This window comes from Talpa europaea (assembly GCF_964194135.1).
Source record: "Talpa europaea genome assembly, chromosome: 2".
Taxonomy (NCBI): Eukaryota; Metazoa; Chordata; class Mammalia; order Eulipotyphla; family Talpidae; genus Talpa; species Talpa europaea.
In genome coordinates this window covers 151886051-151909741 of record NC_140068.1, presented here as the reverse complement: position 1 = coordinate 151909741, position 23691 = coordinate 151886051, and the positions used below count along the sequence as shown (strand labels likewise).

Below are 23691 nucleotides of genomic sequence, written 5' to 3'. Positions count from 1 at the left end.
GCAGCCGGGGAGCAGCCGGAGATCGAACCGGCGCCGCAGAGGCCGCGGGCAGCTTCGCAACCCAGCGCTCAACCACTGCGCCACTGGGGAGGCCCTGCCCAGAAACTCTTAAGGCAAAATCCTGGGGCCAACCTAGAGTTCACCTCATTTGATTCCCGTTTATCAGGATCACTTCTTTCCTTGTACAATGTTCAGTGTCTTAAAAAAAAACAACAACAACAATGTGTGTTTTTCAGCTGTATCTGGTAAAAGAGTAAATCTGATCCCTGATACTCCACTTTGGATGGATACAGAAATCCAGGCCCTGTCAGTAAAAGCATCACCTGAAGGAAGGTTATCTAGACTCAGCATCTAAACAGACCTCTGTTGCAGAACCTGAGGAACTACCTTTCTGCCTATCTTCTTTGGACAACATACTATGGACCTTTTCTTTTGGCTCCAAAACCATCTTTATACTAGAGAATGGCACTGGTTTCTTCTGTTCTAACTCAGCCAAGCCAGGTCTGTGTGCCACATTCCTGCCAAGCGTCCCCACACCATCCCCGACATTTTACATGGAAGTACAATTCAGATCTGCCTGTCTAGCTCAGCTGTACAGTTATTTCTTGAAGTTCTGGAGTTTGGCAAGTTATTCTCTAGAAGATAAACTGCTAAAGATATGCTACAATGTCTCAAATAAATGTTCTACTTTGTTATAAACATTTTCTAAACATAGTTTACATGTTACCAAAAAAATAAAATGAAAACATTGTTCCTTAGCATGAGGCATAATGGATGTGAAAACAAAAGGAATTAGAAATAATTATTCTCAAAATGCACATGAGCATTAAATATCATGAAAAGGATATTTAAGCTCATTTCAAACCCATGGAAGACTATGTTAAAATTCTGAGTAATTTATAACTAAGTAGTAGTATTAAAAATCACACCCTCAAGATACAGGTATTTCAAGAGAAATTCTGGGCCTCCCTGGTGGTGCAAAGGGTTAAAACGCAACCTATGAGGCAATCTGCAGCCACTGCAGCACAAGTTCGATTCTGGGCCAGGGAGTTACCCACATGGCAGAGCAGACCTCTCCTGTTTTGCCCGCTGCTCCCCTAAGCAGCGTATTTCAGTCTGCCTGCCTGTTCTGTTTCCAACTCTGTCTCTGGTGAATCCTCTCACCACCCCTAGCACCTGTACCCCCAGCCTGTACCCCAGTTCTTGTATGCATAAATAAATCTTTAAAAAAAAGAGAGAAATTCTGATGGCATGCTGCATACCAAAGAGGAAAACAAAGGATCCAGAAGCTTGGAAATAAATATTTTAATTTTACACTTATATATGATTTTAAGTATAACTATTATGAGAGACTTTCAATAAGCACTTCAAGGAATATTGTGACAGTACTGGAAAGGTTAAAAATTTAGAAAGTTGATAGTCTACAATTTTTTTAGCTCTATTTCTTCATTCTTATAAAAGTATTAACTGTTCATGATTTAAGGTCTTTGCACTTATTTCTTCAGTTTGGGACTGTTTAATTCTAGCTCCTTAAAAGGCTGTCTCCTTATCTAGAGCTCATCTAGATCTTAGTTCTCAGAAGGGCCTACCTTCCTCACCCTAGCTAAAGTAGCTTTTGCCCCACAGTAACACTATAACATCATCCTTTTTTATTTTTCTCACAGCCAATCTAATATCTATATTTATCCTTTTTTAAAATTACATATAGATCATCTATTTCAACACCCCATGTGTAAAAATATAACTTGAATCTTTCTGACTGATAGCTAGACAAATCAATGTAAATGGTTTAAAGTTCTTTATATTGGTTTATCTACTAAATATTAACTATTATTACTTGATGAATAATATATTTCCCATTGACTACTGAAGCCTATATAAGGGATCCATGAGTTAGACTTGTATGTCATATCAACCTTCTGAACTCTGTGACAATTTAGTTACTGGTATTAGTACTTGTCTTCTGCCTATGACCACATTCTATCCACTCTATGATGTTTTACTAGTTACCAAGATAGTGTCTACTCCTATCCATAAAAGGCACCAGTGATAGTAATACCACTTTAAATGCAGAAGTGTTCTTAGAAGAGATTTCATGGGTATTTTTCTCCCTGCAACTATACACTTGCTTATATGTTGCTTTCATTAGATCACCAGCAAAAGAAAAAAAGATGTCTTTCTTTAATGCAGACATAATTGGGTTGAACCATTTGTTCAAATGTTTTTCAAGGGTATATAAGAGCTACTAGCGTCACCCCCAGGAATGGTCTAAAGCTTTGTTTTCCTCCGCCTTTCTGAGACACACTGCCATATTACTAAGCCACTGTTACTACTGGGAATGAGTCATATTCCTCCTTTTGTAGGGAGCAGGAATTTATTCTCCATTCTGAGAATGCCCATCAAATATATGACAAAATATCATACACCCATCCATTCTCAACTACAGATGCACAGATATCAACATTTGAGACTGATTCAGTTTATTCCAACTTAAAAGTAAACAAAAATTTGTGCAGTCTAAAGCTCTCTAATACTAGCCCCTAAGTAGTCATGTGATTTCATGTAATTCTATCTCCTCTTCAACTCCAATAACTGTTGGCTTGCCCCCTCTGCAAGTTCTTATTTATTTATATATTTATTTATTTATACATACAAGCACTGGGTACAGTCAGAAGTGTGGGAGGGTGAGAGAATTCACCAGAGCCAGAGCGGGGAGCAGAGCAGGCAGAAGGACCGAAGTACACTGCTGAGGGGAGCAGCAGGCGGCAGGAGAGGTCTGCGAGCCATGTGGGACCCTCGCTGGTGGCCAGGGATCGAACCAGCGCTGCAGAGGCTGCGGGCAGCTTCGCAGCCCAGTGCTCAACTGCTGCGCCACCAGGGGAGGCCCCCCCCCCTGCAAGTTCTAATGGAGCTGAACGACAAAATTTATTGGGGCCTGAAGACTATTAGAACTGAAGGTGAACAAATATCCTTCTCTTTCCGCATTCTCCATCCCCATCTAAGCTTTCTGCCTCAGATTATCTAGAAAGCTACAGAGTATACAGTCTCAACCTCTCTCTCTCTCTCTCTCTCTCTCTCTCTCTCTCTCTCACACACACACACACACACACACACACACACACAATCACACACATTCTCCAAATAGCCAATCTTCTGTACCACACATTATCTTCTTCAGGGTGGCTAAAGCAAAATTATTACTTTATAAGGCAGTTTGTTAAAGAGGAAGGAGGGTTTTTGTTTGCTTGTTTTAAAAGAAACTCTTTCCATGTGGATAAATAAAGTTTAATTTTGCCAGGTACTTAGTGGGTCCTTTCAAACTCGTTTGAATCCTTCAGTTGCAGTTTTCTTTTATTATTTCTGTGTTCTGTTTTTCTTGAGGTAACATTGGTTTAAAGCATTGTATATGATTTAAGGGAATAGGTTCATGTTACCTCCTATATTATTTCTTTAATGAATCTGTCACCTCAGGATGACACCAAGATGGCAACAGAGGAAGTTTCTTGCTTTACTCCCAAGAGGAACACTTAACTGTTAATCAGAAGGACACTATACCCCGGGAGTACTCTGTGGTTTGGAGCAAAACTGGAATAATCTGTGGACATCATAGATCAAGAGATGACAGACGGGGGAAGAGGAGTCACTCTTCATTGAACAGGAGGTGGGTAGAGAGAAACACCTGGAGGTTATGGTCTGGGGCAGGGGACTCAGGTAACATTAGGAGCCCTGGACAGGATAAAGTTAAATGATGTAGCAGCACACAACTATTACACCAAGGGAAAACACATGCAGAGGAGCTGGAGCGTGCCACACAGTTGGGTCCCTCGTAAAAGAAATGGAGATAGTGCTCTGGATTGTACTCATCCTTTTATCAGTATCACCCCTTGAGACTGAACTCATAAAATGCATTGACAGAACACAGATCACAGAATCTCAGATCTGGAACCTTAAAGAGGAGGGATACAGCAGTGCCACAAACACGAGTGAGACCTCCCCTCCACTCAGCATATCCCCAGTAGTGGCTCAACCCCTCCAAATCTCTTCCTCATTCTGCTGAATCATCACCTTCAAAAACAGTTCTCAATATCTATGAAAGTCAGCAAAGGTCAAAAATAATTAAAACCGGGCCTCCCTGTTGGCACAAGGGGTTAAGATGCAACCTATGAATCTGTATGCAGCCTCTGCATAAGGAGTTCAATCCCCCAGCCGGCCAGGGAGCAACCCACATGGTGCAGACCTCCTCTGACTAGCCCGCTGCTCTCCTCAGCAGTGTATTTCAGTCGATCTGCCTGTTGTGCTCCCTACTCTGCCTCTGGTGAATCCTCTCACCCCTCACACCTCTGGCCTGTACCCCAGCTCTTGTATGCATAAATAAATAAATCTTAAAAAAAAATGTTTTTTAAAAAATTAAAACCATAGTGCCACCTGCAGGAAAAATAAAAATACTTCAATTCTTTAAATTACCATTAAAGAGATCTAAAAGGGAAAAAAAAGGTTTTTTGTTTGTTTTCTTGGGTTTTAATTTTTTTTTTTTTAATGAAGTACCACTGTTTTACATCCTTGTTAATTTTTGACAGTGTAGTATTTCCCCCCTCAGGGGTTGTCACCATAGCTCTCCCACCATCAAGGCTCCCACAGTCCTCCAACATAGTCCATTGTGCAATCCCCCTCTCCAAGCCCTTATTCTCACTCCTCCCCATCTCCCTCTCCCTGCTCTTCCCCACCTGGTTGCCTCAGATCTGTGGTCAACATTCAAGGGTTGGTTTTAAAGTTTGTCTGACACTTGGCTTGGTTTTTTACATTCCACATATAAGTGAAACAATCCAGTATTTATGTTTCTCCTTCAGGCTTATTTCACTTAGCATAATCCCTTCCAGCTCCATCCATATTGCCACAAATGGCATGTTTTTATTTTTTGACCACTGAGAAGTATTCCATTGTGTATACATACCACATCTTCTTTATCTACTCATCTGTTTTGGGGCATTTACATTGTTCTCATATTTTGGTTATTATAAATAGCTCTGCAAAAAAACCCACAGGAGTGCAGGTTTCCTTTTGAATTAATGTTTTTGTGTTCTTTGGATACCTAGGAGTGGAATTGCTGGGTCACATGGCAGATCCACTTTAGTCTTTTGAGGAACCTCTAAACTGAGAAAAGGGAAATTAAAAGCAGGAGAAAAAGGACAGACAAAAAGTACAACACATGGCACCCTCAGACTTCAAGGAAACATGACATCACAAGAATGAACAACTCTTCACAATCCAATGACAAAAACATGGAAGATAATATCTCCCTAAGATAGCTCAAAATTATTGTAATAAAGAAAATCAAAGAGAAGAAAAGAAAAGCAAGTCAAAGTGATGTAAGAGAACTCAGAAAATCTAATCAAAGAGACACAGCAAAGTTCAGAAAAACAAATGAATGGGCTTAGAAATACAATTAACAAAATAGAAATTGAAGTTTCAAATAGGAAAATAGATTGAGAATGTAAAGAGTTCAATAGGACACAAAAAAAGATTAACGTATGGGAGCAAAATAAACCAAATGGAGAACTGCATCAGTTACTTCAAAGATAGTAAGGTATAAAGGATCCAGGCAAAGAAGAGAGAGAAATAAGACTTAAAGGGGAAAAAAAAATGAAGAAGCACTTTGAGAACTATCCTGCTCCATGAAGAAGCAACATGAATATAACGGGCATTCCGAAAGAGGGAATGGAAGGAGTAGGACATAGAGTTTATTCTAGAAAATAGAGAAAAACTTACTCAACCTGGAGAACACCTAGTTGTTTACATGCAATGATAACCACACCAAGACACATGATAGTGAAACCACTATGATACTAAGAGTTGAAGACAAAGAAAATTAAAGGTACTAAGGGAAAAAAGTGCCAGATAACTTATAAAGGTGCTCCCATCAAGCTTTTTTGAAGTTTTTTTTTTTTTTTAAGATTTATTTATACAAGCACTGGGTACAGTCAGAAGCGCGGGAGGGTGAGAGGATTCACCAGAGCCAGAGCAGGGAACAGAACAGACAGACTGACGAAATACACTGCTGAGGGGAGCAGTGGGTGGCAGGAGAGGTCTGCGCACCATGTGGGACCCTCACCCGGTGGCCGGGGATGGAACCAGCACTGCAGAGGCTGCGGGCAGCTTCATAGTACAGTGCTCAACCACTGAGCCACCAGGGAGGCCCTCCCATATAGCTTTTGTCAAATTTTTCAGCAGAAATTTTACAAGCAAGTGAAGAATGGAATGACATTCAAAACAAAGGTAAACACTGTCATTCAAGAGTACCATATCCTACAAGATCTATTTCAGATATGAAGGAAAACTAAGGGCCTTCCCAGATAAAATGTTGAAGGAGTTTGCCAAAACTCGAACTGTCCTACAAGAAATGCTAAAGGGAACTCTCTTGTCCAAATTGACAAGAAGTCCACTAAAAAAAATTAAACAAGGGCATAAATTGATAAAACCAGAAAGTAAAGGACAAAATTGCAGAAGCAAATCCTCCTATTATCAATAACCACCCTAGATGTAAATGGACTGACCTCACCACTCAAGGCATAAAATAGCTGGGTGCATCAGAAACCAAAACCCTGACATCAATAGACATATCAAACATACAGTAAATCAACAAGGAAACAATGGGCTTAAAATGAGGAATTAGACCAGATGGGCTTAATAGACATTTATAGGGATCATACCCCTAAAAGTTGAGTACACATTCTTCTCAATTACATATGGAACATTCTCCAGAAGAGACAACATGATGAGTCACAAAACAAGTGTCAATATATTTGAAATTATATGAAGTATCTTCTCTGATTACAATGGTTTCTCTAGAAATCAACCATGAAGAAAGTGGGGGAAAATCTTTTATATTTAGATCCTGACCTCCATACTGAATAACTATTGGGTTAGTGAGGAAATCAAAGAAAAAATGAAAAAACTACTTGGAGACAAATGAAAAAGAAGATATGAGCTGCCATAATTTATAGCATGCAGAAAGCAGTACTAAGAGGAAAGTGTATAGCAACACAAACCCACATCAAGAAATAAGGAAGAGGGCCTCTCTGGTGGTGCAATGGGTTAAGCACCGCACTATGAAGCAACCCAAAGCCTCTGCAGCATGAGTGCAATCCCCGGCCAGCCAGGGAGCAACCCACATGGCAGAGCAGACCTCTCCTGACTCGACTGCTGCTCCCCTCAGCAGTGTATTTCACTCAGTCTGCCTGTTCTGTTCCCCACTCTGTCTCGGGTGAATCCTCTCACCCCTGCATCTCTGGCCTGTACCTCAGCTCTTGTATGCATAAATAAATCTTTTAAAAAAAAAGAAAGAAGGAAGAGCTCAACTAAATAATCTAGCCTTATACCTTAAGGAACTAAAGAAGAACAAATGAAACCAAAAGTCAGTATAAGGATGAAAATAAATATTAGAGCAGAAACAAACGAAACACAAATAAAAATGACACTATAAAAGATCAAGAAAACCAAAAGTTGGTTCTCTGAAAAGACAAAATAGACAAACCTCCATCTAGAGTCACTAAGGAAAAAAGGAAGGAAACTCTAATAAATACAATCAGAAATGAGAAGTTACAAATGACATCTCAGAAATAGATTATCATAACACACTATTATGAACATTTTTATGCCAGTAACCTATGGATAACGTAGAAGAAACAGATCAATATAATTTTTGGAGACTGAATCAGAAGAAATAAAATCTGAACAGACCAATCACAAGCAAGGATATTGAAACAGTAATCAAAAATCTCCCCAAGAGCAAAAGCATAGCACCAGATAGTTTCATAACGTAGCTCCATAAGTACACATTATGAAGATATAAAATCTTCATAATGAACGTACCCATCTTTCTCAAATGCTTCCCAAGATTTGAAAAGGGAATGCTCTCAAAACACATACTATGAGAACAACATTACTTATATAAAAAGCATACAAAAATACATCACACACAAAAAGAAAACTAGAGCCAAATATTCCTGTAAAACATAGATGCAAAAATCCTCAACAAAATCTTAGCAAACTGAATTTAAAAATACATTAAAAGGACCATATATCATAACCAAGTAAGATTGAGTCCAGGGACAGATATGCAAATTGAAAAATGTCATTCACCACATCAAAAGAGGAAAGAAAAATAATATGATCATATCAATGGATGCACAAAATGCATTAGACAAGATTCGACATTCATTTAAGATAAAAATTCAAAAAGTTCCTCAACATTATAAAGGCCATGTATCACAAATCCACAGTTGATATTATACTCAATGGTAGAAAACTGAAAGCTATTCATCTGAGATCAGATACAAGACTTCCACCACAACTACTCAACAAAGGTCAGAAGTCCTAGTTAGAGCAATTAGGCAAGAGAAAAATAAAAAAGGAATACAATCTAGGAAAGAATATGTAAAACTATCACTATTTGCAGATGACATGATAATAAACACACAAAATTTATTAGAAATAATAAATTAGTACAGTGAGATGGTGGGCCACAAGATCAATATATAAAAATCTGTTACGTTCTTATATGCAAAAAATGAAATAGAAAATAATCCTATTTACATCAAAAAGAATGAAACACAAACACCTAGGAATAAACTTAGCAAAAGAGATGGAAAACCTCTATACTAAAAATTATATGACACTGTTAAAAGAAATAGAAGACACCATGAAATGGAAAGATAGTCCTTATTTATGGAAGAATTAACATTGTTAAAATGGCCATCTTACCTAAAGCAACATAAAGATTTAGTGCAATCCCTATCAAAGTTTCAACAACATTCTTCAACGAAATAGAACAAACATTACTGAAATTTATAAGGAAATACAAAATACCCAAACCATTCTTGACAAAAAATAACAATTTATCACACTCCCAGACTTTCAAACAATACCACAAAGCTATAGTAATTAAAACTGTTATGGTATTAAGCTAAAAATAGATACACTGACAAATGTTAAAGAACTGAACATCTAGAGAGAATCCTAACTTATACAGACTAATTTTGACAAAGGAGTTTAGCTACACTGTGGACAAAGGAAAGTCTCTTCAGCAAATGGTGTTGGAAAAACTGGACAGCCACATGCAAAAGAATGAAACTAGACCGCTACCTTCACACACAAATTAATTCAAAATGGATTAAAGACATGGATGTAAGACCTGAAACCATAAAACACAAAAATGACAAAAGCAAAACACTCCATGACACCAGCTTTAGAGTTGATTTTGGGGATTTGAACATAGTATCAAGGGGTAAAAAAAAAAAAAAGTAAAACTAATGGAACTATATCAAACTAAAAGGCTTCTGCACAGTGAAAGGAACTATTATTAAAAGGAAGGGGAGAAATACTATTTGCACATCTAACAAGCAGCTAATATGCAAGATCTATAAAGAACTCATAACTCAACAAAAAAAGCAATCATCAATTAAAAAATGGACAGCAGAATTAAATATACTCTCCTTTAAAGAAGACATATTGATGGCGAACAGACATATGAAAAAAATATTCATCATGACTTATCATCAGGAAAATGCACCTTAAAACCACACTACCTCACCCTGGTGAGAATGGCCTATATAAAACAATCCAGAAACAAGTGTTGACAAGCACTTGTCAACAAGGGATGTAGAATGGTCCAGCCCCTTTAAAAAACAGTATGGAGGTTTTGCAAAATATTAAAAATAGATCTACTATATAATCCAGCAATCTCACGCCTAGGTATCTACCCAAAGAATGCAAAAACACTAATTTGAAGGGATATAGGCACGTCTGTGCTCACCACAGCACTATTTACAGAAGCCAAGTTATAGGAACAAGCTAAATTATCAAGGACAGATGAGTGAATGGATTAAGATGTGGTCTAAATACATAGTGGAATACTACTCAGCTCTAAAAAAAAAATGATGAAATCTCACCATTTGTGACCAAATTTGGAAAAGGAAAGGATTAAGGTCAGCAAAGTATCAGAAGAATGACAAGTACAATAGTATTTCATTCGTATGGAATATAAAGAAATAAAGGGACAGACAAAAATAAACCAATACAAGTCCTAGACATCTGACTCTAGGATTGAGGCTACCAGATGGGGGTTGCGGGGGCATAGAGGAAAGCGGGAAGGGATCTAACAGAGTAGAGCGGAAGATGAGGGCTGCTGTACCGGTAGGTGTGTGATAGCCAACAGCTGAAGAGGTGTGATTCTCTAACTTTAAATCACGTACCGCACTGTAAAACAACACTGCATCAATGAAAATACCATTTAAAAAGAGACCAAAAATATATTTGTCTCTTTTTCTCTCTTTTCTGAAGCTCCTGGTAGTGAGAAATGGGACTTAGAATTCTCTAATTTTCTTAATATCCTGAGCTTTTCTCAGTCTTTGTTTCCTTAGATAGAGGTTTAATATTATCTTCCAATGCTTCAGTTGACATTTTCTACTTTTGCTATCATATATTTTATTCCTAAGAGCTCGCTCTTGTTCTCTAATTACTCCTTTTCTATTGCATCCTGTTTGTATCTCATAAATGCAAAAAGGTCTCTTATAAGGTGATCTCACATATCTTAAATTATTAATTACGGGGTTGTTGTTGTTGTTGTTTTTTAAGTTTTCTTCTATTCCTCTCATAGTTTCATATTTCTCTGTGGGAATTTTTAAAAAGTGTATTAATTTATATTAAAATTATTTTGATCTCTCTTGTTTTGGAAGCATCCTCAGTTGGATACCACTCCTTCGCTGTGTTTTCATATTTAAAAGTAAGGCACCATGGAGAGGGGCGGAGCAACATGGCGGCGAGGAGACGCTGCGAGTAAGATCTCCCATTAAAAAAAGTTAATAGGGAGGAAAAGCGGCAGGTCCCAGTGAGAACTGGGACACGGAAGATAAACGGGGGACGCCAGCAAACTGCCCGAAGAAGAAAGTGGCCATAAAAGAGGACCAGAAGGGAGGGAAGCGCAGAACCCTGCTCCCCTCCCCCGCCCACAAAGTCGGCACTCTCCGACCGGCAGAGAGGAGGGAAACAACAAACCAAAACGGCCAACAAGAAAAACGGACGCAGCAAGTGGGACTGTGAGTGGAAAGAAACACTACGGGCAAGGAGAGAGTGGAGGGACATAGTCAACAGACTCCAAGGAAACAGATGCCAACCAAGAATACTCTATCCCGCAAAGCTCTCCTTCCTCTTTGAAGAAAGAATATGGACCTTCCCAGACAAACAGAAACTCCGGAATTTCATTGCAACTAAACCCCCACTCCAAAAAATACTACAAGGAGTCCTAAAGCCAGAACCTCAGAGGGACGAATAACAATGAAAGAAGGCCAAAAAAAAAAAAAGTTATTAAAAGAATAAATAAATAAAATCAAAGGAAAGACAAACACAATGGCAAATACAGATGTTAACATATCAATATTAACTCTAAATGTAAATGGACTAAACTCTTCAATAAAAAGACACAGAGTTGCAGCCTGGATTAAGAAACAAAACCCAACCTTTTGCTGTCTCCAGGAAACACATTTAGCTACAAAAGATAAAAATAGGCTCAAAGTTAAAGGATGGAAAACAACCCTACAAGCAAATGGACCAAAAAAGAAAGCAGGAACAGCTATACTTATATCAGATAAAACAGATTTCAAACTCAAAAAGATAAAAAGAGACCCCAATGGTCACTACATTATGATCAAGGGGACAATACTTCAAGAAGAAATAACACTCATTAACATATACTCACCAAACGAAGGAGCACCAAAATATATCAGACAACTGTTGTCCTCTCTGAAAACAGACATCAGAGAAAACACATACGTAGTGGGAGACTTCAACACACCACTATCAACAATGGATAGATCAACAAGACAAAAAATAAGTAAAGAAACCAAAGCTCTAAATAAGGACTTAGAGCAATTGGGCTTAACAGACATCTATAGAACACTGAACCCCAAAAAAACGGAGTACACATTTTTCTCAAGCGCACACGGATCATTCTCCAGGATCGATCACATACTGGGGCACAAGACAAACATCAATAGATACACCAAGATTGAAATCATATCAACCATCTTTTCTGACCATGAAGGCATCAAACTAGAAATAAACCATAAAAAGAAGGCAAGGAACTTTCCTACCTCATGGAGATTAAAAACCACACTACTGGAAGACCATTGGACTAATGAGGAGATCAAAAAAGAAATTAAAAAATTTTTTGAATTGAACGACAAGGAGGACACCAATATCCTAAATGTATGGGATGCAGCAAAAGCAGTAATAAGAGGAAAATATATAGCAATAGAAGCTCACATCAAGAAACAACCTAATCTCGAAGCTCAAAGATCTAGAAAAAGAACAACAAAAAAACCCCAAAACCAGTAGAAGAAATAATAAAAACCAAAGCAGAAATAAATGAAATTGAAACTAAAAAAACAATCCAAAAGATCAATGAAACCAAGAGCTGGTTCTTTGAAAAAATCAATAAAATAGACAAACCCCTAGCCAGGCTCACAAAGGAAAAAAGGGAGAAAGCACAAATAAACAGGATCATCAATGAAAGAAGAGAAATCACAACGGACACAGCAGAAATCAAAAGAATAATCAGTAACTACTATGAACAGTTATATGGAAACAAGTTTAACAATCTAGAGGAGATGGACAAATTCCTACAACTCTACAATCACCCAAAGCTAGATAAAGAAGAAATAGAACACCTAAACAGACCAATTACAATTAGCGAAATTGAAATGGTAATCAAAAACCTCCCCAAAAACAAAAGCCCAGGACCTGATGGATTTACAAATGAATTCTACCAAACATTCAGAGACGAATTAGTGCCTATCCTTCACAAACTCTTCCAAAAAATTGAGAAGGAAGGGACAATACCAAACACGTTTTATGAAGCCAACATTACACTAATACCAAAACCGAACAAGGACAACACAAAAAAGGAAAACTACAGGCCAATCTCCCTAATGAACACTGATGCAAAAACCCTCAATAAAATTTTAGCTATCAGAATCCAACAATGTATCCATAAGATAATTCACCACGACCAAGTAGGATTCATTCCAGGGACACAAGGATGGTTAACATCTGAAAATCAATCAACGTTATCCAACACATCAACAAAAAGAAATATAAAAACCATATGATAATATCAATAGATGCTGAGAAAGCTTTCGACAAAGTGCAACACCCATTCATGATAAAAGCCCTTGAAATTCTTGGGATACAAGGAACATACCTCAACATCATAAAGGCCATCTATGACAAGCCAACAGCCAGTATCATTCTCAATGGTGAAAAGCTGAAAGCAATTCCATTAAGATCTGGAACAAGACAAGGATGTCCACTCTCACCACTGCTTTTCAATATAATACTGGAAGTCCTAGCCAGGGCAATAAGACAAGAGAAAGACATCCAAGGAATCCAAATAGGAAAAGAAGAAGTCAAACTATCACTATTTGCAGACGATATGATATTATACATAGAGAACCCCAAAAACTCCACAGAAAAGCTAATTCAACTCATCAATCAGTTCAGTAAAGTGGCAGGATACAAAATCAACACGCAAAAGTCAGTAGCCTTCCTATACACAAACAATAAATCTGAAGAAGAAGAAATCAAAAAAACCATCCCTTTTGTTATTGAAACAAAAAAAAATCAAATATTTGGGGATAAATCTAACAAAAGAGGTAAAGGACCTATACAAAGAAAACTATAAAACACTGTTAAAAGAAATAGAAGAAGACACAAAGAAATGGAGAGACATCCCCTGCTCATGGATTGGAAGAATAAACATTATTAAAATGGCCATCCTTCCAAAAGCAATATACAGATTCAATGCTATTCCAATCAAAATTTCAATGTCATTCTTCAAAGAAATAGAACAATTATTGATGAAATTCATATGGAATCACAAAAAACCCCGAATAGCCAAAGCTCTCCTGAAAAAAAAAAGAAGGGAATGGAGGCATCAGACTCCCAGACTTCAAACTATACTACAAAGCCATAATCATCAAAACTGCATGGTATTGGAACAAGAACAGACATACAGACCAATGGAATCGAATAGAAAATCCAGAAATAAACCCACAGATTTATGGTCAACTAATCTTTGACAAAGGAGCAAAGAATATGCATTGGAGCAAAGAAAGTTTGTTCAATAAATGGTGCTGGGAAAACTGGGTCGCTACATGCAAAAGAATGAAGCTTGACCACTACCTCACACCATATACAAAAATCAACTCAAAATGGATTAAAGAACTAGACATAAGACCTGAAACCATAAAATATATAGAAGGAAATATAGGTGAAACACTACGTGATTTGCACATCAAAGACATCTTTACAGACACATCACCCAAAGCAGTGATAGTGAAGGCAAAGATAAACAGCTGGGACTACATCAAATTAAAGAGCTTTTGCACAGCAAAAGAGACAATAACAAAAACAAAGAGAAACCCCACCAACTGGGAGAACATTTTTGCACCCAACACTAATGATAAAGGACTGATCACAAAAATCTGCAAAGAGCTGATGAGACTCAACAACAACAAAGAAAATAATCCAGTCAAAAAATGGGCAGAAGAGCTAAAAAGAAACTTCTCGGAAGAGGAAATGCAAATGGCCAACAGGCATATGAAAAAATGTTCAACATCACTTGTCATCAGGGAAATGCAAATCAAAACTACCATGAGATACCATCTCACACCAGTGAGAATGGCACATATTAAAAAAACTAGCAACAACAAATGTTGGCGAGGGTGTGGAGAAAAAGGAACTCTCCTGCTCTGTTGGTGGGAGTGCAAACTGGTCCAACCACTATGGAGAGCTGTGTGGAGATTTCTGGACCTACTAAACATAGAGCTTCCATAGGATCCAGCAATTCCACTCCTAGGTATTTACCCAAAGGACACAGAAACATCAATTCCAAAGAACACCTGCACCCCTATGTTTATAGCAGCACTGTTTACAATAGCTAAGCTTTGGAAACAACCCAAATGCCCAAAAATAGATGACTGGATCAAGAAGATGTGGTACATATATACCATGGAATATTACTCAGCATTCAAAAAAGATAAACACATGCCATTTGCAGCAACATGGATGGCGCTGGAAGGGATCCTGCTCAGCGAAATAAGCCAAAAAGAAAAAGAAAAATACCGGATGGTCTCACTCATAGCAGGAATCTAGAAAACTTAAATAAGGGACCAGGAAAATGAATAACTATAAGAAAGTGAAAATCAAAATCAACAAAAAACTATGAACCAGAGACACTTTTAGGGGGGCGGGGGCGGGAGGGGAGGGATTGGGGTCAGAATGGGGGGGCTGCAATTGTTTGGGGAATATAACAATAAAATTTATTAAAAAATAAAAATAAATAAATAAAAGTAAGGCACCATGCTCAGCGAAATAAGCCAGAAAGAAAAAGAAAAATACCGGATGGTCTCACTCATAGCAGGAATGTAGAAAACTTAAAAAAGGGACCAGGAAAAAGAATAATTATAAGAAAGAAAATATCAAAATCAACAAACAACTATGAACCAGAGACACTCTAAGAGGGGTGGTGGGTGGGGAAAGGAAGGATTGGGGTCAAAATAAGGGGGTTGTAATTGTATGGGGAGTATAAAAAATAAAATGTGAAAAAAAATTAAAAATAAATAAATAAATCTTTAAAAAAATAAAAGTAAGGCACCAAAAAGTTGATTAGAAATCACATACACAAGTGTGGGGCTTATCATCAGAGGGTTGCAGACCCATCTGTTTCATCAGAGAACTCCCCAAATAAAATAATCTCTCTTTGACCAGTTTCTGAGATGAACCCTCCAGTATTCTGCATAGGGAATGTAACTTTGTTTGCCAGAGTTTTGGGTGTAGCTGAGGGAAGCGCTTTAAAGAGCCTCACTATTCAATAAGTAGACTTTCATTTAGTCATTTTGTCCTTTTGAATTGTAACTTTTTAAAAGTTCTTTATCATTTTAGTAGGGTTTCAATGAAGATAAGTATCTGTTTAATCAATTTTGTTAAATGGAAGTTCTGTATCAATCAGTTCCAAGACTGAAGAGAAGTAATCACTTTGTAAAAGCATTATTACACTATTAAAATGTAAAGAAAACATCTCTATTATTTAAAAGATATTTTTGATCAATCTACATTGATTGAGTAAAACTACTGTACCTTCTCAGTGTTGTCAACTCAAATAATTTAAACTATAATTATTAATCAGCCATATATATGTATACGTATGTGTGTGTATAGAATGGCTAAATAAAAGACTTCCAAATGGTTTGTAAAAAAAGATACTATCTTTTTATATGCTGAGTAACACAGGACAAGAATTTCAGAAAGATCATGTATATGCAGTCAACTAATATTTGAAAAGGAACCAAGAATATGCAAAGGAGAAAAGACAGTTTCTTTAATAAATGGTGCTGGAAAAACAGGATATCCACATATATGAAAGAATGAAACTAGACCTGTAACTTACACCACTCACGAAAATTAAGTCAAAATGAATTAAAGATTTAAATGTTAAACCAGACACAATAAAAATCCTAGAGCATAGGGAAAAACTCTCCTTGACATGGATCTTGGCAATGAATTTTTGGATACAACCACACTGCAAAATGAAAATAAAAGTGGGTCTACTTTTAAGTAGTTTTACAGTTTGTGCACAGCAAAAGAAACAGGAAAGTAAAAAGACAACCTATGGAATAGGAAAGATTTGAAAATCAGGTATCTGATGAGGAAGGTGATTAGATGAAAGGAATCAAAAGGTACAGTTTCAGTTAGAAGAGAAAGTCCTGGGGGTGTAATCCACAACATGATCACTACAGTTAACACTGTCATACGGTAATAGCTGCAAGTTAAGAGTAGATCCTAAGGGTTGTCATCATAAGGAAGGATCCTCCCTCCCCTTCGTGTATCTATATGAGATGATAGTTGTTAACAAAATTTATTGTAGAATGATTTCACAATATGTGCAAGTGATTTTTCTGTATACCTTAAGCTTATCTAGTGATGTATGTCAGTATCTCAAGGAAACTGGAAAAAAAGTTACAGAAAGATTACAGTTTATAAATAGAATTAAGCAATATTTCCTATTCAAGATAAGGTATAAAGGAAAGGGAATGGCTTGCCTAAGATAAGAGCATGAAATTAGTAAGCAGGAAAGCCAGGACTTGGGTCTTTTGACACTGCTGTTTCTACTACATAATTCTACCTCTAAAAAGACAACTATTCTGTCCGAAAGGTTCTGTGAAACAAATTAAAACTGATTCAGTACACTTTGACTTTTACTTAGACTGTTTCCCAAACACTAAATTAATTTTCAATTTACAATATATAAATTATAAAGCATTAATTACATAGTTAATATCTCTAATGGGTGAAAGAATGACAGATAAAATTTCATAGTTCAAATATCATTACTTTCTTTTCTATCTAATCATCACCACTTATGAAAACCTGAAAATTAATATGACATATGAAAGTATTAAATACCATGTTTCAAATGATCAAACTCCAGTATTTGGGTAGAAAAGCCACAATATTCATGTAATTCTTGTGCCCCACTAACTAAAAAACATTACTGGTATTAATAATACGGAATACCCATTTATTCACAATGGTACAACCCACCTGTATAAGTTAGCCTGTGCTAGCTACCTGAGATATAGCATTCACCAGGTGCCAAGTACTATTCTAAGCACTTTGCTTACTGAATCCTTGAATTAATGCTATTAACATCTTAGTGTCACACCTATTTGACAGATGAGGAAACAAAAGTCACATGACCTATACCAAGCTTCCCAACTTCCTGCAAAAATTTCCTTTTAAAACTCTAAGCCTTGGGCCTCCCAGGTGGCGCAGCGGTTGAGCGCTGGGTTGCGAAACTGCCCGCAGCCTCTACAGCGCCAGTTCGATCCCCGGCCACCAGCAAGGGTCCCACATGGCGCGCAGACCTCTCCTGCCGCGCCCACTGCTCCCCTCAGCAGTTTATTTCGTCACTCTGCCTGTTCTGTTCCCTGCTCTGGCTCTGGTGAATTCTCTCACCCTCCTGCGCTTCTGACTGTACCCAGTGCTTGTATAAATAAATAAATAAATCTTTGGGGAAAAAAAAGTTTAAAAAAAAATTCTAAGCCTTTTTATAGCAGGAATATAGGGGAACCAAATAAGACATCAGTGTAAAAAAATAGTAACAGTACAAAACATGACAAAGCAAAAACAGACAATTATAAACCAGAGACATCCTGCAGGGGAGGAGGCGGGAGAGGGATAAGAGGGAGGGAGGGAGGAGCCCAGGGGACTGGGGTGATGGTGCACGGGTGCATTGGGGAAGGAAACTCCATGGGGACTACACCTGAGGGGTTGGGGGGATGCTAATATTGTTTAATAATGAACAATGATGTAAAAAATAAAAAAAATAAAATTCTAAGCCTTCCTACCATGTTCCTTAAAACTCCTGTTGCATTATAAAATAAACTTACATGATTAACATACTCAAAACAAAATTATTTCTCTACTTTTTCATTTAAAATGGCAGACAAGGGCCTCCTCGGTGGCGCAGCGGTTGAGCGCTGGGTTGTGAAGCTGCCCGCAGCCTCTGCAGCGCCGGTTCGATCCCCGGCTGCTCCCCGGCCACCGGAGGAGGGTCCGGCATGGCGCGCAGACCTCTCCTGCCGCCCGCTGCCCCCCTCAGCAGTGTACTTCGGTCCTTCTGCCTGCTCTGCTCCCCGCTCTGGCTCTGGTGAATTCTCTCACCCTCCCGCGCTTCTGACTGTACCCAGTGCTTATACAAGTAAATAAAAATTAAAAAAAAAAAAAAAAAAAAAAAAAAAAAAAAACCCTGCTTTAAAAAATAAAATAAAAAAATAAATAAAATGGCAGACAAGTCTAACCATCTCTAACTCTCCTCCCTTCTTGAGGAAAGTTCTTTCTCTCCATGCCCCAACATCTCAGTGGAATTTCCTGGGTGCCACTTATTCAAAGTCCTTCCTCCAAACAAGGACTCTTCTTACTCCCACCATAAACACTCTTATAATCTCTGTAGGCAAATGAAATTTATACACAGCATTTCCAGAAAAAAATCATATAACTGCCAACTTTTGCAATTTTATCTATGAACCCCTGGGAACTCACAACCAGCACACAACCCAATGCCTGTCCATTTCTAACAATGTGGTCTCTAAACTGCCCAAATCAGAATCACCTGGAATACTTTGTCTAAAGTAGTGCTATTGAAATTACTTTGGAACTGAGCTCTCCAGTGATAGAGCGCAGGAGTAAGCACTAGAAAACGCTTTCCAGGTGATTTCTATGGTTTATTAACATGTAAGGCCCATCCTAATTCTCAGTTAGATACATGGATCTGTTTTCATCCCCTACCCTAATCCTTGGCATTATTCAAGAAAACTTTAACATAATTCAAGATACCTACACATTATCTTTACATTTTTACCTACTGTAAGTCAGTGACCAGCATTTTCTGTCCATATCAACAAACTACTCCTTCAACTGCCTACCCTAGACCCAGAAGAGCTATTCAATTTATCAATAATCTTAAAATCAACAGTGCACTCCGCCCAATGTATTCTCTCCCTCTTTCACCAAATCTTTCTTCAGTTTTAGCCAGATTCCAATCCCATGGCTTCTGTTTTCTCCAACTAGCAACTCACCTGTCGTGCCACAAGGCACAGAGCAGGTTCTCTATGACCCAGGCAGACAGGTAACGGAGAGTCTGGAGCCCTCAGTGGCTTTTTCAGGCTTTTAACAGCATTCATAGTGCAGCAAAAAGTTACCTGGCAGGCAGGGGACCTGGGGGAGGGGGCGCCGGGAGGCTGGCAGCCCCAGGCAAATATTCACTCTTTCTGGGCTCTCCACTTCTTTGCTATGGTTCTGCTACCTCTTCTATTACTGCTGGCGTCTCCGTGACGCCGCCCTTATATGCTCATTCTCTCAGCCCAGGTGTGCCCACTTTCGCATGCCCACAGCCTACTCCAAGTGTCCGCCATCAGGCACACATGTAAGATCACAGGTGTGGATCTTAGACGCCAATGGAGGGAGGGCAGAAAATCCTGTCAATTTCCATTTACCCTACACCACCTCACAGCTCTACTTCCTGCTCTGCTCAGCACACAAGACCTGACACCATGGACATCCCACACGGACTTGCAGAGGGACCAATTGGCACCTTCCATCCCTGCTGGAAATGGCACTAATGAGTTGGGATGACACAGCTAGTTTAGGAGTCTATTATATTTTAGACTTTTATTTCTAGTTCAGATTAGCTTGAGGATAATTACCATTTTTAGAATTAATACTTAATGAGCACCTAACACATTCGATGATTATTTCATATATTCCTCACAACTCTTTATAAGGTAGGTACAGCATCATCTTAACTAAAAGCTAGTGATGCTAAGAAAGATTAAATAATCCTAAGGTCTCAGGGTCGGTATGTGACAAAGCTGAGATTCAAACCCATCAGACCCCTTTCTACAGCCTGGCTCATGTTCCTTGTCCTCCTACTCCAGTAATGAATAAGAAAAGAAAGAAAAGGAAAAATAGTAGCTCAGGCATCTATCGTTTGGAGAAACTGGAGAAAGAACTGCTACTTCCTCAGAAAGGTTCACCCACTGTTCTGTTCCCCTCCATCTATTATCCTTTTCAGAACTTGTCTTCAGAAAGTGGGAACAGATGGTAGTACAAAAAGGAATCACGCTTTGGAAAGCTTACTAGTGAGCTTCACATGTAGAAACCTTTGTCCTTTATCAGTTCAAATTTCTAAAGAATAGTATGTGAAATACTGTGGAAAACTTTAAGATTGAAAATGAGTATTATGGCCAACTTTTCAAACTCACCTCTTATTTTTCTTGTAATTTTCCAGTTGTTGCAACTGCATGTGTTTGTATCTTTCTAATTCACACTGTCCACATAAATCCTCCAGATTCAGCAAGTGGTTTTCTACCTCCTCAAAACTTGCCTCTAAGTGAGCTGAAAATATATGGTCAAAAGAGGAATAAATATCAAAAATCAGTATGCTTGACCATGGAAAAAAGAAAAAGTGTCCAAAAGTTAAAAATTTAAACTGTTCAGCTGGTTTTATATTTATCATTCTTAATTAAACTTTCCTGAAGCAAAATCAAATACATTGACTAATATTAGAATATACTATAAGTGATCTTTGTTTCTATATTTCAAACATTTTCAAGATGTAATTTACCAAAATAACTTGTTTTCTATTAACCAAGATGAGGAAACAGAGTATCTTGACTACTCTAATATGATATCACATACGAACAAGAAATTTTCAAATACAGAAAATGTAACACACATTCACACAAACAAAATCCAGGATTTGAGATTTCAAGTTACTTTAGCACTGTCTTGCCTTAACACAGCATAGACATAAACCTTTAAGACACTGTATAGATGTACAAATACTCAGTAAACATAGGTCACCAGGCCAGTCAGCAACGGTGGGGAAGAGATTCAGCTGTCTTCCAGTCCTTCCACTGGTCTTTCCTTATTCTACTTGACTCAGACACAGAGCTTTGAAGTTTTATCGAAACATGGATTTTATCTAGTCAAATTCTCCATTTAAAATATTCAAGACCTAAACCTGCAGAAATTAATTCAGAGCCTTGCCTAAGGTCACTCAGCTAGTGAAGGGCAGTCAGGAATCAAAACTGAGTCCCTCTGACACTAAAATGACTTCTGATTGATAGCGTACTAAGCAAATGTCATAACTGTAGGGGCAGAGATTGGCTGTTTCCTCAGGCAACAGAAAAGTTTTAGAGGTTAAAGATTTTAGAACTCGATCGGCATCATGGCAACTTACTGAAGAGTCACATGCTAGACACTGGGATACAAATATGAAACAGTGCTTGCGGGCAAAGAGTCTGAAGCAAAAGAGAGGCATATTTCACTGACAACACAGTCTGACAGAGCCAGACATGGGAGTGTTAGCATCTATCACGGATGTGGGAGGGGAAGGCTCCGCAACAGCTCTGACTCCCAAGTCTGGAAGCTACAGCCCTGCAGCCAGGAGGGGGAAGCAGAGGGAGAGAGCTGACTAGGCGGCTTTCCAGTCTTGGTTTCACTTAAATGGCTACAAAATAATTACAATGCATCTAATGCCTTCATTTATCCACTAGATGACTTTTCATATGACTTTTTAAATGAGTTTTCATAATATGCAGGTTGAGGTAAACTCAAATTTTAACTTGGAATTTTAGGTTTATTAAAATACAATGTTTGGCCTGTTTTAATTAATCTTTGATCTAAAGATCTATTATATGCATAAGTAACCACCTTTTCTTATAGAGTAGAATTCTAATTTTACTCAGTACCTCTGGTTATAACCTTGCCCCCCACCACCACCCCCCGTCACCCTTCAAGCTGGTAAGACCTAGTAGGGCTGAAAGACAAGGATTTAGGAAGAGACAGGAGATAGGGGATATGTATTGAAAAGTAAAAATGTGAGAAAAGTGTTTAGCACTCCTCTTTAAGCACTGACTTTTATTCACATTGCTATGGCACCATAAACCATTGGCAAAGCTGGAAAAGGCTGGTAATGATGCAGCTCATAACAGTTTTGAATCTCTCTTCAGGGGCCACATCAAACAGTTAACATTCAATTATGGAAAACCCAACCTGAAACAAGTTGCAAAATCTAAATTTTCATCAATGAAAAACTGTATCTAAGATTTTTTAATAATGGTAAAAGGTGAATCAGGAGCTCATATGAAGATAAACAGTCACAAGGATGTTATTATATTAGTTGCAATTTAAATTATTTTTTGTTATTATATAAGATGGAAAAACTGCCAGGGAGGTAGTACTACTGGCCCTGAAGAAGCAATATTCGGCTCATTCTGTTGTAAGCAGTCTGACGTGACAGCCCTAAAAAAATGATCATAGCTAATAGGATTATTTAAAAGGCTATTTCACTTTGATTAGTGATAAGAACTCAAATAATTAAATTTAACACAGAATCTATTTAACTCTGAGCTACTTGGTTCCTTCAGTTTCATGCACATTATCCTTAGCATATAAAGGACTGGTTAAGAGAAGGGCTTTCAAGTGCAAGCTTGAAAACAGGCCTGCCCTTTAGAGATGAGATGAAGGAAGATACTCATCAGTGAAAAGAAGGTAAGTAATACGCATCTTTCAAAGATGTCAAAAGGGTTCAATGAGGCAAAGTATGTAAAGTACCTAGCGCAGTACTTGAGAGTGAATAAATAATTTATGGTCCACCCCAAAACTGCAGAGAAAAAATTTTTTAGTTACATTTTGAAAAATCACTTAAAACTAAAACTTTTGTAGACTGTAATGATCATATTGTAAATAACTTATGAATCTAATAGGCCAACATAAAAATTTTAAAAATTCTAGACATTCTTATATACCTATAAATAATACGGATGGCTATGTGCTTAGACTTAAGAATCCTTGTAAGTGAGGGGGATTAAATTTCAAATGATTAAAAAGAAAACATATAATGAAGTCAATAATACCTCTACATTATAAAACACGTGTGCTCCTACTACCTCTCTTATTTGGACAGATGGCAATTTCCACTTAGAGTTTAACTCTGTTGGCTGACTGCAGAGCTAATGAGGCCAGGAACTTGAATGAAGTTGATCCCTACGCAGGCCAATTAATTTCTCATGG

The 23691-nt window shown here is 37.9% G+C and overlaps 1 protein-coding gene across 3 annotated transcripts in view; it reads right to left on the bottom strand.

Moving 5' to 3' along the window:
- The window catches only part of DTNBP1 (dystrobrevin binding protein 1), a gene marked incomplete at its 5' end in the record, with an annotated part of 108793 nt that overhangs the window by 58356 nt on the left and 26746 nt on the right, over positions 1-23691 (bottom strand). For all 3 annotated transcript variants that reach the window (XM_084229125.1, XM_084229126.1, XM_084229127.1), the window contains one exon: positions 20877-21009. In XM_084229125.1, the coding sequence (XP_084085251.1) occupies positions 20877-21009 (133 nt within the window). The remainder of the gene's footprint in view (positions 1-20876; positions 21010-23691) is intronic.